Source organism: Lepidochelys kempii, chromosome 2, assembly GCF_965140285.1.
Source record: "Lepidochelys kempii isolate rLepKem1 chromosome 2, rLepKem1.hap1, whole genome shotgun sequence".
Classification (NCBI taxonomy): domain Eukaryota; kingdom Metazoa; phylum Chordata; order Testudines; family Cheloniidae; genus Lepidochelys; species Lepidochelys kempii.
In genome coordinates, this window is record NC_136381.1 from 158,511,179 (window position 1) to 158,533,202 (window position 22,024).

Below are 22,024 nucleotides of genomic sequence, written 5' to 3' on the forward strand. Positions count from 1 at the left end.
ACTTGTTCTTTCCAATATGTGGGAATAGCTCAAGGGGGAGGTGACATGGCCCAGAATTCTTAGGGCTCCAGTATAAGTTTCTGGATATAGTACTTGCATGGAGGGAAAGTACTACTACTGCACCTCTACAGAGCTCTTTTGGACTTATGTTATGATTTTTATTTTATAATATTTTTCAAAGTTTCTACTAAGGGATGTGTCACAAGATAATGGAGGTTTTACTCAATTTCTCTTCCACATAGCATGTTTCATATAAAATATGATGCATAATAAAGACTTCAGTGGAAAAGTAAGCAAAGAATATCAATGTTTACATACAGTTCAATACATAAAAATCTTTAATTTTAGTCTTATTTTATGCAAGCAAAGTAAGTAGACTGCTTTAAAAATGCTAAAGTGATAATTTGAAAATATTCAAAAACAGAAAAGATATGGCCCCTAAACTCTGAAGATCTCCTTTTTAAACTATTCACTAATTACCTAATTCTTATGACAGATTTTTAAATGTATATCAACATACTTTGTAAACTGTGAAATTCTACTTCAGGGTCCTTTTTAGCAGATCCAGTTATTCCAAGAGGTTTGCTCAAGTCCCATTCACACTTTGTAATTAGGTTTAGCACTGCTTCATCTTCTTCATCCATCACTGAACACTTCCTTGACATTGAGTTAATATATGCTATCCGTGGCTGACCAGATCTGTTAAGGAAAATATGTCGTCACACTGTCACCTTATTTTAATGTTGTGGTTTCCTGTATTTAAAGATCCTTTTTCTGTTGATAAAAATCAACTTTACTTATTTTACTGAGTATCAATGTTAGTGGACCAGCCCAGTTTTTTATTCTAGGTAAAACAGTTGTTTTGTTACAAGATATTAGATAATGGATAAAGCACTAGATTGACTCGGGAGATCTGGTTTTAATTCCTAGCTCTACCACAGATTTCCTGTGTGATTTTTAGGCCATTCGTTGAATCTCTGAGTCTCAGTTTCCCATCTACGAAATGGGAATAATACATTCTTTCTTCCACCTTTTGTCTGTGTTGTGTTTTTAGGCCCCAATCCTGCAACTGACTCCAACCTGTACTGTAATTATTGGGGGGGTGGGGGGAATGAATGATAATATGTTGAAAGGAATCTTCCAACATATTTTTAGAAGTAAAATTAAAATGCTCTGATTTGTATGCAACTGCCAGCTAATTTAAGGTTGATTATAAACTTTTAAATCAAATTTGCTGTAAGTTTCAAAATATTTCGTGACTGATTATTGAAAGAATTCAATTCTTAAGATTTAAAAAAAGCAATAACAGCACATGAAATTTACAGCATAACAAGATTAACACCTGCTAATACAGGTAAAGTTTGTAACAGTGGTACTATGAATAAGTTTCTTCCATTAAATAATATCTTTGGAGATATGTGGTCAATCACACCAGCTCCTGAAAAGTAGTTACAGCTGAACTGAGGTTGGATGGCTCAGCCACCAAAGGAAAAGGGAAATTTCCACAAAGGGATTTAGGTGCTTAACTGCTACTTTAGGTTCCCAAAAATACAGATCTCCAAAATCCCATTCAGCTGCTGCATAACCCAGTAGGTGCCTAAATTCCCTAGGTATTTAAGTTTCTGCCAATAAAGTCCCCTACATTTCTCCTGCCCAGTTAGGTGTATAAATTTCTTTGAGAGGTGGGGCTTAAGCAACACCTCTCTCATACAGTATAGGCTGCTCAGCTTGTTGGCTTTTGTGAATCTCATTCTCAAGTGCCTAGGGAGCCCGATCAGTGCCCCATTTGCTAGGCACTGTACAAACATACAACAAAAAGATTGCCCATTAACAATTTAATTACATCTTAGGTTAAGTAAGAGTAACTAAACTGCTTTTAAAATGAGATCCAGAAGGGCAAAAGGCATTTTGAATACAAGAATCCTTCTACCGTAAATCCATTTGTAATGATATTCACTCTCAGAAAATGAACTGATGTCCAGCTCTGGAGGTAGAAAGACAGGCCAACAAGCACTCAGGGTGGAATCCACAAAGGGACTTAGGCATTTCAACAATCAGTGTCATAGCACCTAACAACTCACAGTAACACTGTGATCCGCAAAACATGAGATAGGGTCCTAGGAAGAGATATGCGCCTTCAAAGATGATCCATAAAAACCAGCATGCTAAGCAGGGATCCACCTCAGATATCCCATGGGAGATGCCAAAGCCAGGTATGTGCTAGCCACCTATCTCTGGGCGGGGGACAAGGCTGAAGTCCAGGCTGCAGTGTGGTTCCTTGCTCTGCTTTGGAAACCAGCTGCCTGGAGTCAGGTGGCTTTAGGCACCTCAGCAGTTTCTTGTAGGAATGAGTTAGGCACCTGCCTTACTCTACATAAAACAGCCAGCGGAAGAGGGGATACCTCTGCCCAAACTTTACAACTTTTAGCCTCATGATTAAGGCACTCACCTGCTCCCCCATTCTCTCCTGCTGAAGCTATTCCACTGTAAAAAAATAATGACAGTCACTGGGCCAGAGAGATAGTGAAAGAGTGGTGGTCCAGCGACCGACCAGTGGTTAGGGCACTTACCTGGGAGGTGGGAGACCCTGCTCTAGTCCCTCTTTCATTATTTACCCGCAGAAGAACAGCACCAACAGGAGAGACTGAGGGAGCCCACATCAGAATATTCCATAGCTCAGTAGTCACAGCACCAGCGTTCCCTCTAATTTTTTATGTCCATGTACGGAATGAATTTTGTTATGTGCACCAATATGGAGGTGATGTGTGACACATCACCTCCATATTGGTACACTTAACAAAATTCATGTGGTGGGGGTGGGGCCAGGGCCAAGGGATTTGGAGTGTGGGAAGGGGCTCAGGGCTGGGGCAAAGGGTTGGTGGGCAGTGGGGGTGAGGACTCTGGCTGGGGTGGGGCCAGGCCGGGGATGAGGGGGTTGGAGTTCAGAAGGGGGCTCAGGGCTAGGGCAGAGGGTTGTGGGGGGGGGGGATGAGGGCTCTGGTTGGGGTACGGGCTCTGGGGTGAAGCTGGAGGTGAAGGGTTTGGGGTGCAGCCTTCTCTTACCACAGCAGCTCAGGGCCAGGTGAGAGGTACCTCTCACTGGCCCTGGCAGCCCTGGGCCTGGGAAGGGGCTCCTCTCCCCAGCCACGGTAGCTCTGACGGGCCTGGACCGGGAAACGGGCTCCTCTCCCCAGCAGCGCCGGCAGGCCTGGAGAGACTGCTGCGCAGCCATGCAGCTCACAGGGAACATAGCACAGCACTCTTCTGAGAGGTAGGATTTGAACTGGGGTCTCCTTTCTCCCACTCCAGCACAGGGAGGAATTGAACCTGGGCCTCCCATTGAGACCCTTACTATTGGGACAAAAATTATAAAATGGGAGGCACCATCACCACCTCTTCCAACCAGATTTTGAATTCTGATCTGGTAGGTGGCCTCTCAGAATGCTCCACGTGCAACTCAGACAGATGAACACCTTGTGACACTGCTTCCCATATTTTTCAGAGTAATATTATATGATTGTGTCAATCATAATGTATTTTATGCAAGAAATCATGTGATGTATCACTGGAAAGGTTATTTACTAAATATGATTATCCTATTTGTGGGAATGTATCCTTTTTGTATCTAAAGTTAGGACTATTGACAATACATCTGTACTACAAAAGTGTTTGCACCTAGGGAACGCCCACCAGACAGAATGCAATCAGTCTGGCTGGCTAGCTGGGAACAAGTCAACAGACCATTAGGGAGAACAATAGGTCTTTGAAGATGCTAATCTCCCACCTTCCTGAGAAGCTTTCCTGGGATGCTACCAAAAAACCCTCTGATTTATGGCTGCTTTGACACTGCAGAGTCATATGAAAAAGTCATCTGGTCCTGGACTCCACTATAGAATACCAGTATTTTTTCGGGGTGGGTGGGGTGGGCAACCACACTAGAAAACAAAGGATTCCCGCTATATGTAAAACCTATTTCAGGCAGGGGAGTGACATAATCAGGGTCATTCTTCACTGAATCCCCAGCCAGGATGGCTGCTGGAAATATCTAAGAAACAAAGACAAAGTGGGGGAGAAGAGCTGAGCCCATGCTAGAAAGGGGTCTGGCCTGTGAAAGAAGAAACCTTGAGTTTTAAGTTGCAAGTAAGAGCACCTTGCCTTCAAGAACCACCTCAATCTAGCTAAAACAACATTTCAGGTGAGAAATTACTACTTGTAACCAGTTTTTTTTTTTAGTATCTTAAACTTAAGTTTGTATGTTTGTTTCATTTGATAGTTAATCTGCTTTGATCTGTTTCCTAAACCTTATAATCACTTAAAATCTATCTTTTGTAGTTAATAAACTTGTTTTTGTTTAGTTTGTGGCATTCATAACTGGGGGGGGGACAAAAACTGTGCACATCTTTCACCACACTGAGGGAGGGAGCAAATTTCATGACCTTACACTGTACAGATTTCTGTGCAGTGCAAGACAATATAATTTTGGGTTTGCACTCAAGTGCTGGGCAATTCCCTAGCTGAAGTCTACTCATGCAGTGCTGATTTCAGTGTCTGTGTCCTTCTGCAGCTGGGTGTGTCCCTACCTGTGTGTGTGTTGGAGGAGGCTTGAGGGTCTGGCTCAGCAGGACAGCATAAGGGAGTCCTGCCTGGTGGAACAGGCGGGCTCAGTGGTACCCCAATACATCAGGTGGCACTGGGGCGGGGGGGGGGGGGAAGAGGAACCTGTCACACACCTATCTGTCTGGGGTGTCCAAGAGCTTAGAGTTGAGCAGCAGTGTGCCTACCTAGAGGCGGGAACGTTTACTCTGAAAAATTTGGCATCGACTGAGTTGATGCCTCCACTGTTTGGCAGGCATTTTGTGGATTGCAGCCAAGCCGAAACTGGGATGTACGTGCCTAAGTACCTTCATAGATCGCACACTCAGATACCAGAGATTAGTGCCATTATAAAAATACAAATTGATGGGCACAGCACAGAGAAAGGCTTATTTATAGTAAGAGATCAACAAAGACAGAACTGAATATGAACAGCATTAACTGACAAATGAAGAAAGAGGAATCATGTAACTGGTAATGAGGCAAGAATTCCTAAACCAGAGACCTGTGGTATTCAAAACACATAGAAATTTGCCTGGAGGAATTTAATGCACAAGTAACAAATAGGTAAGGTTTGTCAGACACGGACTTGAGTAATTCCCCAAAGTAACTCATAACGTTTACACTGACGGGACAAGAGAGCCTTGAAGATTTTCCATATGTTTTCACAGCTGCACTTTTTGATTCTTGCACTAAGGATGTTTATAAACTTGCCTGAGTGCAATATTTGCTTTAGAATTAAGCCCTAATTGCCTTTCCAACACTTCAAAACTACTGCTTCTGTTACTTTGTTCATACCTTTCAATTTCATTCACTTTTGCTGTTGGTGAAGAATCTTTTAATTCAAATGCATGATCTGTGGTGAAATGCAAAAGGGATGCTTTTCGTTCACTATCTCTCACTGGTCGATCATCTAGAAAAAAATCCCCACAAAAAGGAATCAATGTCATTAATATTTTTCACTATAGCTTTTAACTCAGGAAATCAGAACGGTATCATGGCACCTTCAAACTGACTACATTTACAGAAGATAAACCTCTGATAACCAGTGAGGGCACAGATTTCATCATGTCAGTTTTAAGGAAAATACATAACGTGCTCCTAGTGGAGAAAAAAAGGCCAAAAGTTAAAAATATATAGATTTCTGAAAGTTCCATTCATTGTGAAAACAACACGTGCATATGTCTAAGCTAATGTTATAGAACATAATTGCTATTCCAGAGCCAACATTTGTAAACCCAACCCATTCTGTAGGGGCTTAAAGTTTTGTGTCTGGGTTTTGTAGGCTTTTTATCTCATAATTCATTTGTAGGAAAACAACCCCTTCACATTTAAATAGACTGTAACAGAGAGGATGATTCTCCTCATTCTGATAGCAGGTGTTGGAAGCCCCGTCAGGCCAGGTATAGCTTATTAGATTCCACCCAGATATAAGGGAGAACGGCAGACAAGAAAGGAAGCCTGGAAACAGCCACGTGGCAGCGGGTATAATAGGCCAGGGAAGGCTGAGCCTGCCCAGGCACAGCTGTGATCTCCTGACACTGGTTGTGTGTTTGGAGGGGGAAGTTTTCTCTTATCATTATGCCCCATACAGGTCCCGGGTCAGCCAAGGAGGTGGTATCTGCTATTCCACTTCCTGGGTTAATCAATAATCTCCCTGGACTCCAGAAAGATTACTGATGAAGCTGAGTAACACATACCTCCTCAGCCACCCCAGAACCTTCCATGGAGCATACCAAAAGCTAAATGAATTCTCCCGGAAGAGAAGAAACAAGAGCTTTTCACGCAGGGCAGCTTGGGGTCTGGGAAGACAGAGTGCTGTGGGGGGACTCCGGCTGGCCCAGGGCTTCTCTGACCATGTGGGGGGGCTCAAGGGCTCTAGCTGGCCCAAGGATGCTCTGACTGGGGGGGAGGGACTTGGGGCTCCTCTGGGCAGAGGAGAGAACTCGTAGCTCCGGCCACAAGGGGGGGGCATAGGGCTCTGGCTGCAGGGGGCTTGGGCAGAGGGGCACAGCTGGGGGCTCCACCCACCGCTCATGGGTTCATGTAATATGAATTTGGAATTACAGAAGAACACCTTGGGAATGGAGGTTGTTCATAACTCTGAACAAAACGTTATAGTTCTTTTAAAAGCTTACAACTGAACATTGACTTAAGACAGCTTTGAAACTTTACTATGCAGAAGATAAATGCTGCTTTCTCTTTTTGATATTTTAGTACTTTGCATTTAACACAGTACTGTATTTGTGAGATTTTCATTTTGTTTTTGTCTCTGTTGCTGCCTGATTGCGTACTTCCGGTTCCAAATGAGGTGTGTGGTTGACTGGTCAGTTCGTAACTCTGAAGTTCTACTGTAGCTTTTCGTTAATGAAACCAGAGGCCATGAGCAATGATCTTTCAGTTGAAATCTTGACTCCACTGAAGTCAACAGCAAAACTTCTATTGATTTTGAGTGGGACAAGATTTCTCCCTTTGGCTCCGCAACGAAAACAGAGCTTTATATTTGGGGCTGACTGGCAACTCCATTCACACAGACATAAGTGAATTCTGTTCTCAGGCTAGCAGAAGGGGAAGATGGCCTCAATGACAATTGTCCTAATTTTCTTTGTATAATGAACTACTCAACAAAGAGACAAAAGTTAAAGAGGTTTGTATTTGGCATGGTTTTTTTTTTTTTTAAGTTAATATCTTGCTATGGTAGTACAGCTGTATGTACCCAACATTCCCTTTTAAAGGATCCTGATACTTAAATCTTTTAACTTACAAAGCCACAAACTACACTATTGACAGCAAAAGATATGCAAAGCACTACTGAAAATGGGTCACTGTTCTGAACAATTCTATGGGAAGGGGAAAAGACAAGTTCTCAGAGTGATATTTTAAATAGTTAGTTCTTCTGTTTTAGTATAACTGTTGGATTGGTTCACAGAAGCTAACAGAATCCTACAGGGAGCAGGATACGGTTTTCTTCCCTATATATCCACTAGTCATAAGTTAGTTGTGGGCAGAAGTCCTGATAAGCATTATCAGAAAGTTTGAAATACAAATAAACGCAAGGAGGAAATAGTAAGCTTTCTTATCAAAACATTTACGTATACAGTTAATTTGTGTAATAGCTGTGTGCATATTTGTGTCTCTAATTAATCAAATCATATGTTCATAGAAAATATTAATACAAAAGCATAACAGAATAGAGCACCCTTCATATTACAAAATGTTTACTCTAAACCTTTATTCAAAATGTCTTTATTCTGAAAAAATATATTGCATTTTCAAAACACAGTCAACCTTGGTAATGTTTTTTTCAAATTAAACATAGGGTGGGATTTTCAAAACCGCTCAGTGTTGGCCTTATTCTTCTACTACTGAAGACAAGGGGAGCAAAGCTAGACCAGTGGTGAGAACATTAGAAAAATCACATCCGTAAAGTCTATAAAACTGTTTGTACTAAAAGAACATCTGCAATGGGATATTTGAATGATCTAAAATTGTTTAATAAAGTACTGAATACCCTAAATAATCATGTTACGAAGGTTAATGCACATCAGCTTTGAACTTCATTATGTATTTAAGTTCATGCAACAGCCAGCCCTGCTGCTGATAAATGGCATTGGCTCGGTCTCAAACCCTAGCATGCACTAAGTTGGTAATGTACATCAACCACAGAAACCTGTTGGAGTGATGGGCTAAATCTGTCAATTCATGCTACTGGTACAGGACATGGTTCCTACTGATTCCTGAACCAACACACAATTTAAAAAAAAAGATCCTGCACTAAAGAGCTTACAGATTAATTTAAGACAATTTGCATTCACAAAGAAGCACAAGCATGATGATAATAAAAACATGCTTTAATGTGCACAGGTAGATGGTCTCCAGTCAATCTATCTAGATATCTTAGGTACATATACAGCCCCCATTACCATAGGTATTTGAGCATCTGACAATCTTTTATGTATTTATTCTCACAACATCCAGGGAGGCAGAGAAATACTATTCTCTCTCTATTTCCCAGCTACAGAACTGAGGCATAGAGACTAAGGCTCGGATTCACAAATGTATTTAGATTCCTTACATCCACTGATTTCACTGGTTACATACCTTTGTGGATCTGGACCTAAGTGACTTGTCCAAGGTCACCCAGGAAGCCTGTGGCAGCACAGGAAAAGGACCCTGGGTCTCCTGAGTCCAAGGCTAGCTCTTTAGTCACTGGCCTATCCTTCCTCTCTATCTAATCTAATATTCTTTCATATTTTTTAAAAGTTATAAATAAAAAGGGTATCAGAAGTCCTACTGACCATTTAGCTAGCCATTATTATGGTAACAAAGGTATCCCTCCACCTGGAAAGCCAGGTGCAGGGATACAACATTTTGTTCCATACATTTAAGAAATACCACCAAAATAACATTCTTAAAAGTACATATATAGCCTTTAAAGAATAAATATGGACATGGTATAAAGGTTTCATTGGCACTCATATGGAATAAATTGCATAAATCACACACCACAGACACATTCTTGATACATACACATATATATTTCTCTTTCATACAAAATACCTAACACTATATCTAAAATTTCAAGAACTCAATTAAGTTTTGAAGTTCTGAATTGTACTTACCTAAGCGTCTAAGGTTAGGAAGCATGTGCACAACAAAAAGACGATAATCAGACTCATTTTTAACTACAGGGTTGAGACGGAGGTCCACATCCTTGAGTGCAGTTAAACTATGAAGTCGAAATATTTCAGACAGTGATGAAATGTGATTGTAATAGAGATTGAGCTTTTCTAAAAATATCAGATGCTGAATGCCCTGTTAATGTATAGAAAATAGAAACCATATTAGTTTGTACTCACATATGACTCCAATAAACTTTACGTTTTCATAGAGTGAAATACACTAGGTCATTGATATAAATCAAAGCCAGGCAACCAGTGACTTAACAGTCTTTACCAGCTGCCTGTAGCTGTTTGGTGGCCTATGTGAAACGAGTTGCTGGTCTCAGTCCAGGTTCTAGTGCACACATGAACATTTTTAAAAACCTCACAAACAAAAATCACAGGTGACATTATTTGTTATTCTTTTTGGCTGTATCAAAACTATCCACCAAGAAGATGTTCCTTCCAGACAAGGATTGTAGCTGAGTGGTAGAGCACTTGGGGACAACTTCATAACCGCTGCCCATGCCATACCTGTTCTGTGCATATAAAGCCCTTCTGTCTTCTAGTGGCATCTTTAAATATTTAAAATTTTCTAGTGACACTTAAAACATTTTTGAAGTTAACATTATTTTGCTGAGCAAGATGAACAATTAGTTAAGAGTGGTGACACTTAAATGTGAATTGAGCACCTCTTAAGTATTGACATTCATCAATTTGAGCTCTTCAAGCTATCAAGAAATACTACAGATATTATGTAAAATAAAGTAATATAGCATATTGATGCTGCTTTTCACCAAAAGGGTTGAGGTAAGCGATTATGTACTTACACTCTGATCCTGCAAAGATTTAAGCACATTCTTATTTCTACCCATATGAAGAGTCCCGATGACACTGGTTGAACCCGTGTTTAAATTAAGCATGAGTGTAAGTCTTTTTAAGATCAGGGCCACAACCTGAAAAAGGTGCTGGATTGATAGCACTTGAAACTAAAATCCTCCTTCAACTACAAAGGAGCTATAGCACAGGCATGGCAATGCATGTTTCCGCATACTAAACCATTGAAGTGCCACAATCTCCGAGAAAGACAACCTGTAAATTTAATACATTAGTTCAGACTCCAAGCCAGCTTTTGCTGAGACTACAACCAAGGGTGCCAATTATAATCTGGACTCCAGTCCACTTGGAATTAGACTAAAACTACAAAATCATTTCACACAGTGCTCTGAACAGCCACCAGCAAATGATTTTTGACCACTAACCCAAATTAGATTCAAAATGGTCATTTGGAGATAAAACACTATTCTGTTACCAATCCTCCAAAGCTTCATTTACTTGTAAAAAAAAAAAAAAAAAAAGTACTCACAAGTGTTTGCAGGATCAGGGCCTAAATCAAGATCTGCATGCTGTGCTGGTGATGGAGCAGGTAGTGAGGCTGCTCACAAAATACTTATTTTCTTTACAGATACTGAATTTCAAGTTTATCGGAAGGTAAACTGGTGCCCCCTCCACCTGTACCCTCCATTATTTTTCCATAAGGTACCGGGCTTGCAAAGCACAAAAAAGTCTGATATTGTTCCAACCTCCATAAAACCTTCAATATGACTCCCCCAATCCTCTTGTCCTTTCTCCATGACTTCAAGACCTAACCCAGTTCCTGTTATATTTATCTTAAATAACCATTTAAAAAAATTAAACAAAGAACGTACCTCCAAGCTAACCAATGCATTGCGAGAAAGGTCTAAGGATTTTAGGCGAGTGAAATTTTTCAGAGAATTTCCTAAATGAGTAATCTTTTCATGATAAGTTCCAGGAAGAGACAATGATCGGACATCAGCTACAATGAGAAAATGTGAAACCTGAATATATTTATCTAAAGACAAATGAAGTTATTGAAATTATTCTAATTATGTTAAATACACCTGATATTGAAGTGACAGAAATGCAAGATATATGTTTAAATTTTTTTGGTGATTTTAGGGTTGTGCATGTCAACGACCTGGAGAATATTTATCATCGGCAAGTAGAGCTAACAATCACAGCGATTGGCCTCCCTGTGCCTATGAGGGCAGATTTTAAAAACTGTCTGCAGATATGCTGCGTGGTAGAACTGCAAAGAGGACCTAGAGGGAGATAATACACCTTCCATCTGTATTGCTTCCCACCAAGCTGTCTGCATGGAAATTGAGCCACAAAGGCAGAGGATAGAAAGCAACACTTCCGCTTCCATTCTCAAAATTCTAATAACATTCACATGTGGCCAAAGAGGGGTGCATTTGTAAATTATGTTTCTTGTCGTCAGATTACATCTATATCAACTTGTGAACACAGTATACCTATTTCAACTAGATAGATCTGTAGCAGTTTCTTAAGAAGCCACTAAATTATTACACTAAAACCTAGTTTCTAACCAAACAGTTCTGCCACATTCTAATGGATTTATTGGCATGTACCCAAGCAGCCTTTTTGTACTTGTCTTCTGGGTCTATGTGATGAAACAAAACTTTTTCCGTAGTTCTTTTAGCAGAAACAGCTTGTATTTCATCAGATAAATAACCAAATGGCAAAAAAAAAAAAAAACCCACAAAAAAAAACACAAAAAAACCCTGCAGGTCATGTGGGGCTTGGTTGTAAGCACCTACTGAGCATACACTGTTCCTATAAAAGAAAAGGAGTACTTGTGGCACCTTAGAGACTAACCAATTTATTAGAGCATAAGCTTTCGTGAGCTACAGCTCACTTCATCAGATGCATATCGTGGAAACTGCAGCAGACTTTATATATACAGAGAGAATATGAACCAATACCTCCTCCCACCCCACTGTCCTGCTGGTAATAGCTTATCTAAAGTGATCATCAGGTGGGCCATTTCCAGCACAAATCCAGGTTTTCTCACCCTCCACCCCCCCACACAAATTCACTCTCCTGCTGGTGATAGCCCATCCAAAGTGACAACTCTTTACACAATGTGCATGACAATCAAGTTGGGCTATTTCCTGCACAAATCCAGGTTTTCTCACATCCCCCCCACCCCCATACACACACAAACTCACTCTCCTGCTGGTAATACCTCATCCAAACTGACCACTCTTCAAGTTTAAATCCAAGTTAAACCAGAACATCGGGGGGGGGGGGGAGGGGGTAGGAAAAAACAAGAGGAAACAGGCTACCCTGCATAATGACTTAGCCACTCCCAGTCTCTATTTAAGCCTAAATTAATAGTATCCAATTTGCAAATGAAATCAAATTCAGCAGTTTCTCGCTGGAGTCTGGATTTGAAGTTTTTTTGTTTTAAGATAGCGACCTTCATGTGATTGCGTGACCAGAGAGATTGAAGTGTTCTCCGACTGGTTTATGAATGTTATAATTCTTGACATCTGATTTGTGTCCATTTATTCTTTTACGTAGAGACTGTCCAGTTTGACCAATGTACATGGCAGAGGGGCATTATAGAAATCAATGGGACGTGAGGGTGCTCAGTACCTTGCCGCAGACATTTAGCACCTTTTGGATCAAACCCTCACAGTTAAGAGCAAGAATGTGCTTTACGAGATATTCCTAGATCAAATAACAAAAGTATTATTAGTGATGTGCTCAGGGCTGTTCTGTAGTGAGGTCTGATCACGGCAGAATGGTGAATTGGCACTTTTGCTGCATGGAGGATGTCATTTATCCATCCTCAAAATGGCATGCTCCACATAGCATGATGCATTGCAAGGTCATGCCACATGAAAGATGGCATTTGGTATAGCAAAATGCCATCCTCCGCACAGCAGGAACTCATGTAAATTGTACATGCAAGGTCACACCACATGGAGGATGCCATTTTAGGGCAAAATGGCATCCTCCACACAGCATGACCCTACTATCACCGTGTGTGAGTTCATGCTGGTGGGGGCATTCTGAATAGAAAAGGTGGCACAGTCACTACTGTAAAAAGTCTGCTTAGTCATACAAAAGCAACAGTGAGCAAGAAGATTTCTATGATAGACAGGGAGCACAATGCCATTGTGATGTTTGCCTCACACAGATGGTGAAACAGTTAATGTGGGCTGGCAAGGCCAATTAACACACCTGGTTTCACCTACAGGGTGGGCCAGGCTTATTTAAAAATGAAGCTCGGTTAGGGAGGAGCTGGGTGGTTTCTGTAAAAGGAGGAAGACTAAAGCAGAAGGGGGCTATATGGAAAGAACTCTGCAGTCCCTCTCTGAGTACCAGAGACCGTATGCAGGACGTACAGAGATGTCACTGGGGTGGAGCATGCTCTGCCAGTGAGCTCTGAAACAAAGGGCAGGACCTGGACCTTCAGAAAAGAAATCCAGCCAGGCACTCAACTGAAGAGCTTCAGGAAGGAGTTTATGTGCCTGGGCCAGGCTCTGATGGTAGAGTGAAAAGAACTCCTAGAGTGGACTTGATAAAAGCCAACCGATAGGCAGACAATGTTAGGGATAGACAGAAGTGGAGGATTCAAAGAAGAGGCAAGGCTCCAAGGAAGTAACTTGTGAGAGTGAGCATTCTCCAGAAGAACAGAAAGCTGGGGGAGACTCCAGGATGGATTAAAAATTTAAACCTGAGGGAATGGGCAGAAGTTGCTATCGTTTTGGTTTGTATTTCGCTTTTGAATTTGGTTAAAATACTCCAGGGAAAAGTCCTAGGGCCAGTATTCTGACAGAAAAAAGGAATGGAAGAGAAGCTCTGGAAAGGGCAGGAGATGTCATATTGATGACCAGTACTGTGTGGGACAAGGTCCCTTAGGGATGTTGATACTGTGGAAGAGGAGAGCTTTAATGTGACCTGGCTGGAGATCTGAGTCACAGGAGAGACAATGTAGTGCCAGAGTGGATGTCAGCAGGAAGCGCTAGATGAGCAGAGTTAATACCCAAACCCAGCCATAAGGAGGTACATCAGTAATGAGTCCACTCTTCTATAGCCATCAAATACCGCAGAATCCAGGCTTGATTTGAAGGGGGAAAAAAGAAAAAAAAAAGAGGGTAGAACTGAATGCTGTGGGTACAACCCACACTAAGGGCTAGTCTACACTATCGTGCTACAGTGCAGCACATCTGGTGAAGATACTTTCCCATTGGCATAATTACTACATCTCAACGAGAGGCGGAAGTTATGTCAGTGGGAGAGCATCTCCCTGCAACACAGTACAGTGTAGACACTGCTTTAAGTCAATGTAACCTGTGTCACAAAACGGTGACTTTTTCACACCTCTGAGTGACATAAGTTACATCAATTCAAGTGGTAGCGTAGATAAGCCCTTAGTGGAAATGTGGTAGCACACCACACTAAAGGAAACATTGGGAGCTTCTGAGCATAGCAATGCTGAATCAAACATCCTTACACCACTGGAAGTTCCTAAGCATATAGATCAGAGGTGGGCAAACTACGGCCCACGGGCCAAATTCTGCCTGGCCCGGGAGGCTCGCCCCCAGCCCCTCCCCTGCTGTTCTCCCTCCCTCGCAGCCTCAGTTCACTGCACCGCCGGCACAATGCTCCAGGCGGCGCAGCAGGGGCTGCAAGCTTCTGGGGCAGTGCAGCTGCAGAGCCTGGCCTGACCCGGTGCTCTGTGCTGCATAGTAAGGGGGCAGGGAACAGGACGGGTTGGATAGAGGGCAGGGATGGTCAGGGGGTAGTCAGAGGGTGGGGGTGGATAGAGGTTGGGGTGGTCAGAGGGCAGGGAACAGGGGGGGTTGAATGGGGGCAGGGGTCCTGGAGGGGCAGTCAGGAAGGGGGGGGTTGGATGGGGCAGTGGGGGCAGTCAGGGGACAGGGAGAAAGGGTGGTTGGATGGGGCAGAGGTCCTGGCAGGGCAGTAAGGAAGGAAACGGGGGGGGGGGGGGGAGTGGTTGGATGGGGTGGCGGAGGGCCAGGCAGGGGTAGGGGCAGGGGTTGCGGGGGAGGTCAGGGAACAGAGAAAAGGGGTGGTTGGATGGGGCAGGGGTCCCGGGGGGCCGTCAGGGGGTGAGAAGCAGGGAGGGCCATGTCCCCCTCCCTTAACCAGTCTCCATACAATTTTCGAAACCCACCCCGATACAGATGCTGCATGCCCACTATTACATTTCTTTGTAGGGTGCAGCTTATGTCCTCCTCCATCTCGCATATGGCCTGACAGTGGTAAGCACTGGTAGATCTGTCTACCACGCACAATGCATCCCTGAAATGTTACATGCCCCTCAAGTACAGCAAATGCAATTCTCCCTGATCCTTATGTGGACCATGCAAGAGCTAGCAAGGGGAGGCTCTCTGTGCCATTTCCCATATTGCACATTTGTTAAGCGGCAAGCAGAATCTGTCCCAAAGTTTCTAGCTGATATCGTTGCAAGAGAACCACACAGTACTGTCTTTGCACATCTGAAGTCAGGTGACTGTTGCCCAGAGCTTTTCCCAATTTACAACTGAATTAAAACAGTCTATTCTTCCAGGCTACCCCTTTTCATGTCTAACATGCCAACTTCTCGTTCTCGACACTCATACACTCCTTAAGACATGCTTTTCCTAGGGGTCTTTCAATGTCAACCCACTTTACGGAGAAATGCATTGGAAAACAAAGGAAGATATCTGCATCCATTTGAGTTTGGATCATCACTTAGTAAGTCCATGTGCTATGTTTTATCCGTGCTAGTCTAATCAGGATTGTGAGGTACTCAAACCGGCAACTGATCTTTCTCTAATTTCACATAGTACCAAGTGCACAGATGGTGTACCAATTAAAGAAAAAAGAATAGTCTGATTACACTAGCCTGACTGGAAGCGAAGTGAGGAAAGAAAGGTGCTTTTACCGGTTAATGGGCCTCCATCTTAAGTACTCATCTACTGATTCCAATTTTGCAGAGCTTTATACTCACTTTGCACTGGAATAAATGACTATGACTTGCAAAGAAATGGAAGATTATGCTCATTGTGACATGAGCTACTACAGCTGTTGGGCTATATACTGCTCTGAGATACACTGGTGTAAGACCAGAGTAACACATTTAATTTTAGCAGAGTTACTTTGGATTAAAACTAGTTTAAGTGAGAGCAGTACTGGACTCTGCAGGTACATCTACTCTCCAGTTAAGCACCCGTTGCTGGCCCAGGTCAGCTGAATTGGGCTCTCGGAGCTCAGGCTGTAAAACTGCTGTGTAGAGGTTTGGGTACAGGCTACAGCCCAACCTCTGGGACTCCATGCGGGGGGGAGAGTCCCAAAACCTGGGCACCAGCCCAAGCCCAAATGTCTACACAGCAATTTTTAGACCTGCAGCCCAATTTAGCTGAGCTGGACCAGCTGTGGCTATGCTGGGGTCTTTCATTTCAATGTAGATATACCCTAATACTCCACTTTTTTCTGCTTGAAAGTGGGCTTCCCAGCAGCTTTTATAACTGGCATAAAGCAATGGTCTCTGACTCTAATAATTTGGGGGCCTCCACAGATATTTATGGGACAAGAAACAGGACAGGGGGCCAGATCCCCCTACACAGTCTACTGTAAAATCACCATCTTTCGGCTAACTGGGGATTCCCCTAACCATTGATATATACCGCCTCCACAGTCCCTACTGTAGGGAGCATCATGAAGGGAAGAGGGGCATGGCCAGAGCGCAGCTTGACTATGACAGTTGTATCTGTCTGCCACTCAAAGGACCAGCCCCCTGTGTACAATCAGGGAGCTCTAAAGGTGATACAAAGTCATTTCTGCCCCCTCCCTTATGATGTGGGATTCAGGCTGCTCCAATCACAACAGCTGCCATTTTAAAATCCAGGACAGTTTGAACATGTGGGTGGGCTCAGAGCAAATACCTGTGAAACCAAGCATGTCCACACTGCCACCGCCAGGATCACAGGCAGCAATCAAACCCTGACCAACATCGCCAAGGTCCCAAGCCTCAGCCACTTGGGGCGGCGGTGGTGATGCCCTCCCCCTGCTGTGCTGCAGCAAGAGGCCAGGCAGCCACTAGCAGCTGACACGGGCACAGCCCTGTGACAGGCAAAGCCGAGTGCTGCGAAAAGGGCTGGGCATTGTGGCCAAGCTGACAGGCTCTTGCCTCCTAAGTGTTCTTGCCGCATGCCACATCCCTGCTAACCAACCACAGGGCCCATCCGTCACCAGCAAGGCCAGGGTGATGGGGGACCCCAGTAAGCCCCGCCCTGCCCTTCCCAAGCGTGGCCACGCCCTCATTCCCACACCGCCATACGAGGGGGCGGGGCAGCTCCTGACAGGCGCATGCACCGCGTCTCAGCCCCGCCCCCCACAGCCCCTCCCGCCCCGCCAGCGGCCCGCCTGAGGCAGCCACACCGGGTGGGAGAGGGCGGGAAAGGGGAGCTCCAGCTGCTGTCAATCGTCTCCTCCCGTTGGTCAGCGGTACTCTGGGGGCGCGACCACTACATAAGCCCCGCCTCTTGTTTTCCAACCCGCCGAGTGGCGCCGGACTAACGGTTTTAACCGCCACCGAGGGGGGAGAAGCTGCTGTCTTCGTCTCCAGGCTCCTGTCCCCGGCGACCATCCCTGCCACCCTCTCCTGGAGGAGTGGCACCGCCAGGATGGGAGCTGGTTACCGAGGTTCTGGTGCCGCAGATTGACTCTCTCCCGAACCGCCTCCTCCGTAAGCGCCGCCATTGCTTTCAAACAGTGCGCATGCGCCCTGACGTCCTAATGCTAATACCCGCCTGACGGGCCAACCAGACACCGCCTGCGGGCGGGGCTTCCGCGGGGAAGCGCGAGGGCGGGGGCGGGGCTTGTCGCAGGCGGCAGCCGCTTGAAGTACTGGGGCGGGGCTTAGGGTTGCAGCAGCAGGTTCCCCGACGTGTCTGTGTCCAACCCCGTGCTGGGTGCAGCCTGTCGCCCAGTGTCAGTGCTGTGAACGACGCTGGTTGAGAGCTTGTTCCAAGGCCCATTGAAATCAATGTGCAGCAGGCCCCTAGACCAGAGCCTTACCTCCCCTACCTAGCTGTGCTTCGCTTGTTGGCTTTTTGGGCATTGATTGGATTTTTACTTTTTTTAATAGAGGGAGCAACACTGAATTCCCAAAAACAGTGCTTTGGAGAATGAAAAAATCCAAAAACAAAAATCCAAAAGGGAAGTCCATCTAAGACCAGTGATTAGGTTGGAAAACTACCTGCCCTGCTTCTGGGCATCTAAATACCCTTGTGTGTGAAGATAATCTGATTAATTTTTTATCAGACTAAGTCGTTCCTGCTCATGAAACAATTTTGTCCTCTGACAATTTTAATATTAAAAATCAATTTCTATTCTTTATAACAATAAATAGTGATGAGTTACCAACACATAATTTGTACAAAATAATAGTTTCCAGGGATAGAAAAAATACACATAGCCAAACCTGTGTTTCCTAAGTCTTTTAGCTAATTTGAAATAATATCCAATATTTTCAAAATAGAGCTTTCATCTTCCTCTTGAGATGTGATGGAAACCATCTATTCTAAGAGCAAAGACATTCTTGTTTCTTTTTTTTTTCTCACATTGGTTTTACATGGTCTTAGATTATGCAGTGTCACAGTTAGGACAGTACCTTTGTGGCCATTATACACAAACCACATTGTTGTACGCACTAACATGAGATACAAGGGAAAATGGAATCATATTTCATTGTCTGAAGAAGATCAAGAAGAAAGATAGCGGAACATCCAGTTCATTATCTTCACAGTTTTCCACAAGAAAATCTTAAATAGATATTACTGGATACCAGACTGTCAAAATGCCTCAGGTTTAGCTAATCAAAGTAAACTGTGCAGATGCTACCAACTATCAGCTAAAAACTGTCCCACATAATATTTTTGTCACAAATTACAGAAGAACTGTTGCAGTAAATGCAAAGGTAACAATGATGAATAGATATGACTGCCCCTGCCTCCTGGTCTATATACTAGATTTAGTAGATTAATTAAATCTTTCAACATATGCCAAGAAATGGGCACTAGTATGCCTGTTAGTAGCAAAATGAGAAATTCTCATAAAATAGAAATCTAACACATCTCTAGCATATTTGGAATGGTTAAAAGAATTCTCAAAATACAACTTGGATGGAGAAAAAAACTTTACATCAGCAACAAAATGAGAAAAAAATATACTAAAATTCAGTGTCATATGAAGGTATTGATGTAATTCTGCATAATATGGCTAACACAAGATTAAGATTTTGCAATGGGCCTTTCTTTTATTAAAAATCAAATAATAAAGGAAAAGAAAATAGATGCTGAAAGCAGAAACCAATAATCTTGTCTGTTTTCATTCCTCTGACCCTCCTGATGTCCTGAAATACAATAAAAAGAAAAGGAGGATTTGTGGCACCTTAGAGACTAATAAAATGATTTGAGCATAAGCTTTCGTGAGCTACAGCTCTCTTCATCAGATGCATTCAGTGGAAAATACAGTGGGGAGATTTATATACATAGAGAACATGAAACAATGGGTGTTACCATACACACTGTAACGAGAGTGATCAGGTAAGCTAAGCTATTACCAGAAGGAGAGCTGGGGGGAAAAAACCTTTTATAGTGATAATCAAGGTGGGCCATTTCCAGCAGTTGACAAGAACATCTGAGGAACAGCGGGGGAAACTTACTGACTACTATGCCTACCTACATGCCTCCAGCTTTCATTCAGACCACTCCACATGATCCATTGTCTACAGCCAAGCTCTACGATACAACCGCATTTGCTCCACCCCTAAGACAGAGACAAACACCTACAAGATCTCTATCAAGCGTTCTTACAACTACAATACCCACCAGCTGAAGTGAAGAAACAGATGGACAGAGCCAGAAGAGTACCCAGAAGTTACCTACTACAGGACAGGCCCAACAAAGCAAATAACAGAACGCCACTAGCCATCACCTTCAGCTCCCAACTAAAACCTCTCCAACACATCATCAAGGATCTACAACCTATCCTGAAGGATGACCCATCACTCTCACAGATCTTGGGAGACAGGCCAGTCCTTGCTTACAGACAGCCCCCCAACCTGAAGCAAATACTCACCAGCAACAACACACCACACAACAGAACCACTAACCCAGGAACCTATCTTTGCAACAAAGCCCGTTGCCAACTGTGTCCTCATATCTATTCAGGGGACACCATCATAGGGCCTAATCACATCAGCCACACTATCAGAGGCTCGTTCACCTGCACGTCTACCAATGTGATATATGCCATCGTGTGCCAGCAATGCCCCTCTGCCATGTACGTTGGCCAAACTGGACAGTCCCTACGTAAAAGAATAAATGGACACAAATCAGACGTCAAGAATTATAACATTCAAAAACCAGTCGGAGAACACTTCAATCTCTTTGGTCACTCAATTACAGACCTAAAAGTGGCAATTCTTCAACAAAAATACTTCAAAAACAGACTCCAATGAGAGACTGCTGAATTGGAATTAATTTGCAAACTGGATACATTAACTTAGGCTTGAATAGAGACTGGGAGTGGATGGGTCATTACACAAAGTAAAACTATTTCCCTGTGTTTATTCCCACCCCCCCCCCCACTGTTCCTCAGACGTTCTTGTCAACTGCTGGAAATGGCCCACCTTGATTATCACTACAAAAGGTTTCCCCTGCCCGCCCCCCACCCCCCGGCTCTCCTGCTGGTAATAGCTCACCTTAAGTGATCACTCTTGTTACAGTGTGTATGGTAACACCCATTGTTAAATGTTCTCTGTGTATATAAATCTCCCCACTGTATTTTCCACTGAATGCATCCAATGAAGTGAGCTGTAGCTCACGAAAGCTGATGCTCAAATAAATTTGTTAGTCTCTAGGGTGCCACAAGTCCTCCCTTTTCTTTTTGTGGATACAGGCTAACACGGCTGCTACTCTGAAACCTGAAATACAATGGGTTTCCGTCTCCATTGGCTAACACTCCCTGCATCTTCATTCATTTTAATGAGATAGTACCAGGTGTGAATCAGTGAAGAATTTTGCCCTTTATCTTTCTGCCTTTTGATATGCTCTTACATTTTTTAACCATCTTGTTCACTAACCTTTGTAAATGATTTTCCTAAAACATTTTCTCTGTTGACTAGAGAAAGATAAGCTATCTAAGAAGTAATTAGCCATGGAATATTGCTGTGAGAGACATATTTTAACTTTGAACTGCACTGATTTTGAACTGGAACAATACGAATGTGACTCAACATATTTTTTATGATCTGTGAATTTAGTACAGATGAATGCTTATAAATCTTACTTTGTTGAATACCTCGGGTGAAGTTCAGTCTTACTAAATTCTGATTTGGAACAACACGTTTAGTCTCAAGTTTAGGTAGATGAGATTTTGAATTTTTTTTGTTACTTGATCAAATTTTTAATTTCATTGCAAAAGAAAAGCTGTGTGACCATCTTAAAGTAGCTAGCCTTTTCATCAGCATCCTCTTCCATCCCTTTCTAAAGTGAAGTTAGACTTACTGAACATTGATTGCCAGAACAGCTCTTTTATTCTTTTTGAGGTTAGTACCACATTTGTTTCAGTCGCCCCTTTCTGTATGTATTTTAAAAATTAGTTGCCCAATACTCTGTAAAGACTTTGTTGGGGACACTGTGGCATGGCCACTAGGTAACTCGAGGGGATGGAAGACCACAAGTGTCAATGAAGCCCCCTCGCACTAGGCCCAAGTGTCCTTGGCTCCCCCCGGAGGCACTCACAGCAGCTCTGTGTACTAGGCCCAAGTGTCCTTGGCCCCCCCGCCTGGAGGCACTCGCAGCAGTTATGCTGAGGATCTGCAACAATATGTTGCAGAGTCAGACTGCCTGAAACTAAAC

General features: G+C 43.3%; 1 protein-coding gene across 8 annotated transcripts in view; it reads right to left on the reverse strand.

Moving 5' to 3' along the window:
- The window catches only part of CEP72 (centrosomal protein 72), a 79,577-nt gene extending 61,702 nt beyond the window's left edge, over positions 1 to 17,875 (reverse strand). For all 8 annotated transcript variants that reach the window (XR_012157409.2, XM_073332584.2, XM_073332586.2 and 5 more), the window contains exons 1-5: positions 17,798 to 17,875; positions 10,964 to 11,091; positions 9,216 to 9,408; positions 5,392 to 5,506; positions 521 to 699 (exon numbers count right to left, since the gene is read on the reverse strand). Coding sequence is in view for 7 of the 8 variants with exons in the window: in XM_073332584.2 (XP_073188685.2) it covers positions 521 to 699; positions 5,392 to 5,506; positions 9,216 to 9,408; positions 10,964 to 11,091; positions 17,798 to 17,858 (676 nt within the window). In the remaining variant the exon portion in view is untranslated. The remainder of the gene's footprint in view (positions 1 to 520; positions 700 to 5,391; positions 5,507 to 9,215; positions 9,409 to 10,963; positions 11,092 to 17,797) is intronic.
- Between the last annotated feature and the right edge of the window lie 4,149 nt (positions 17,876 to 22,024).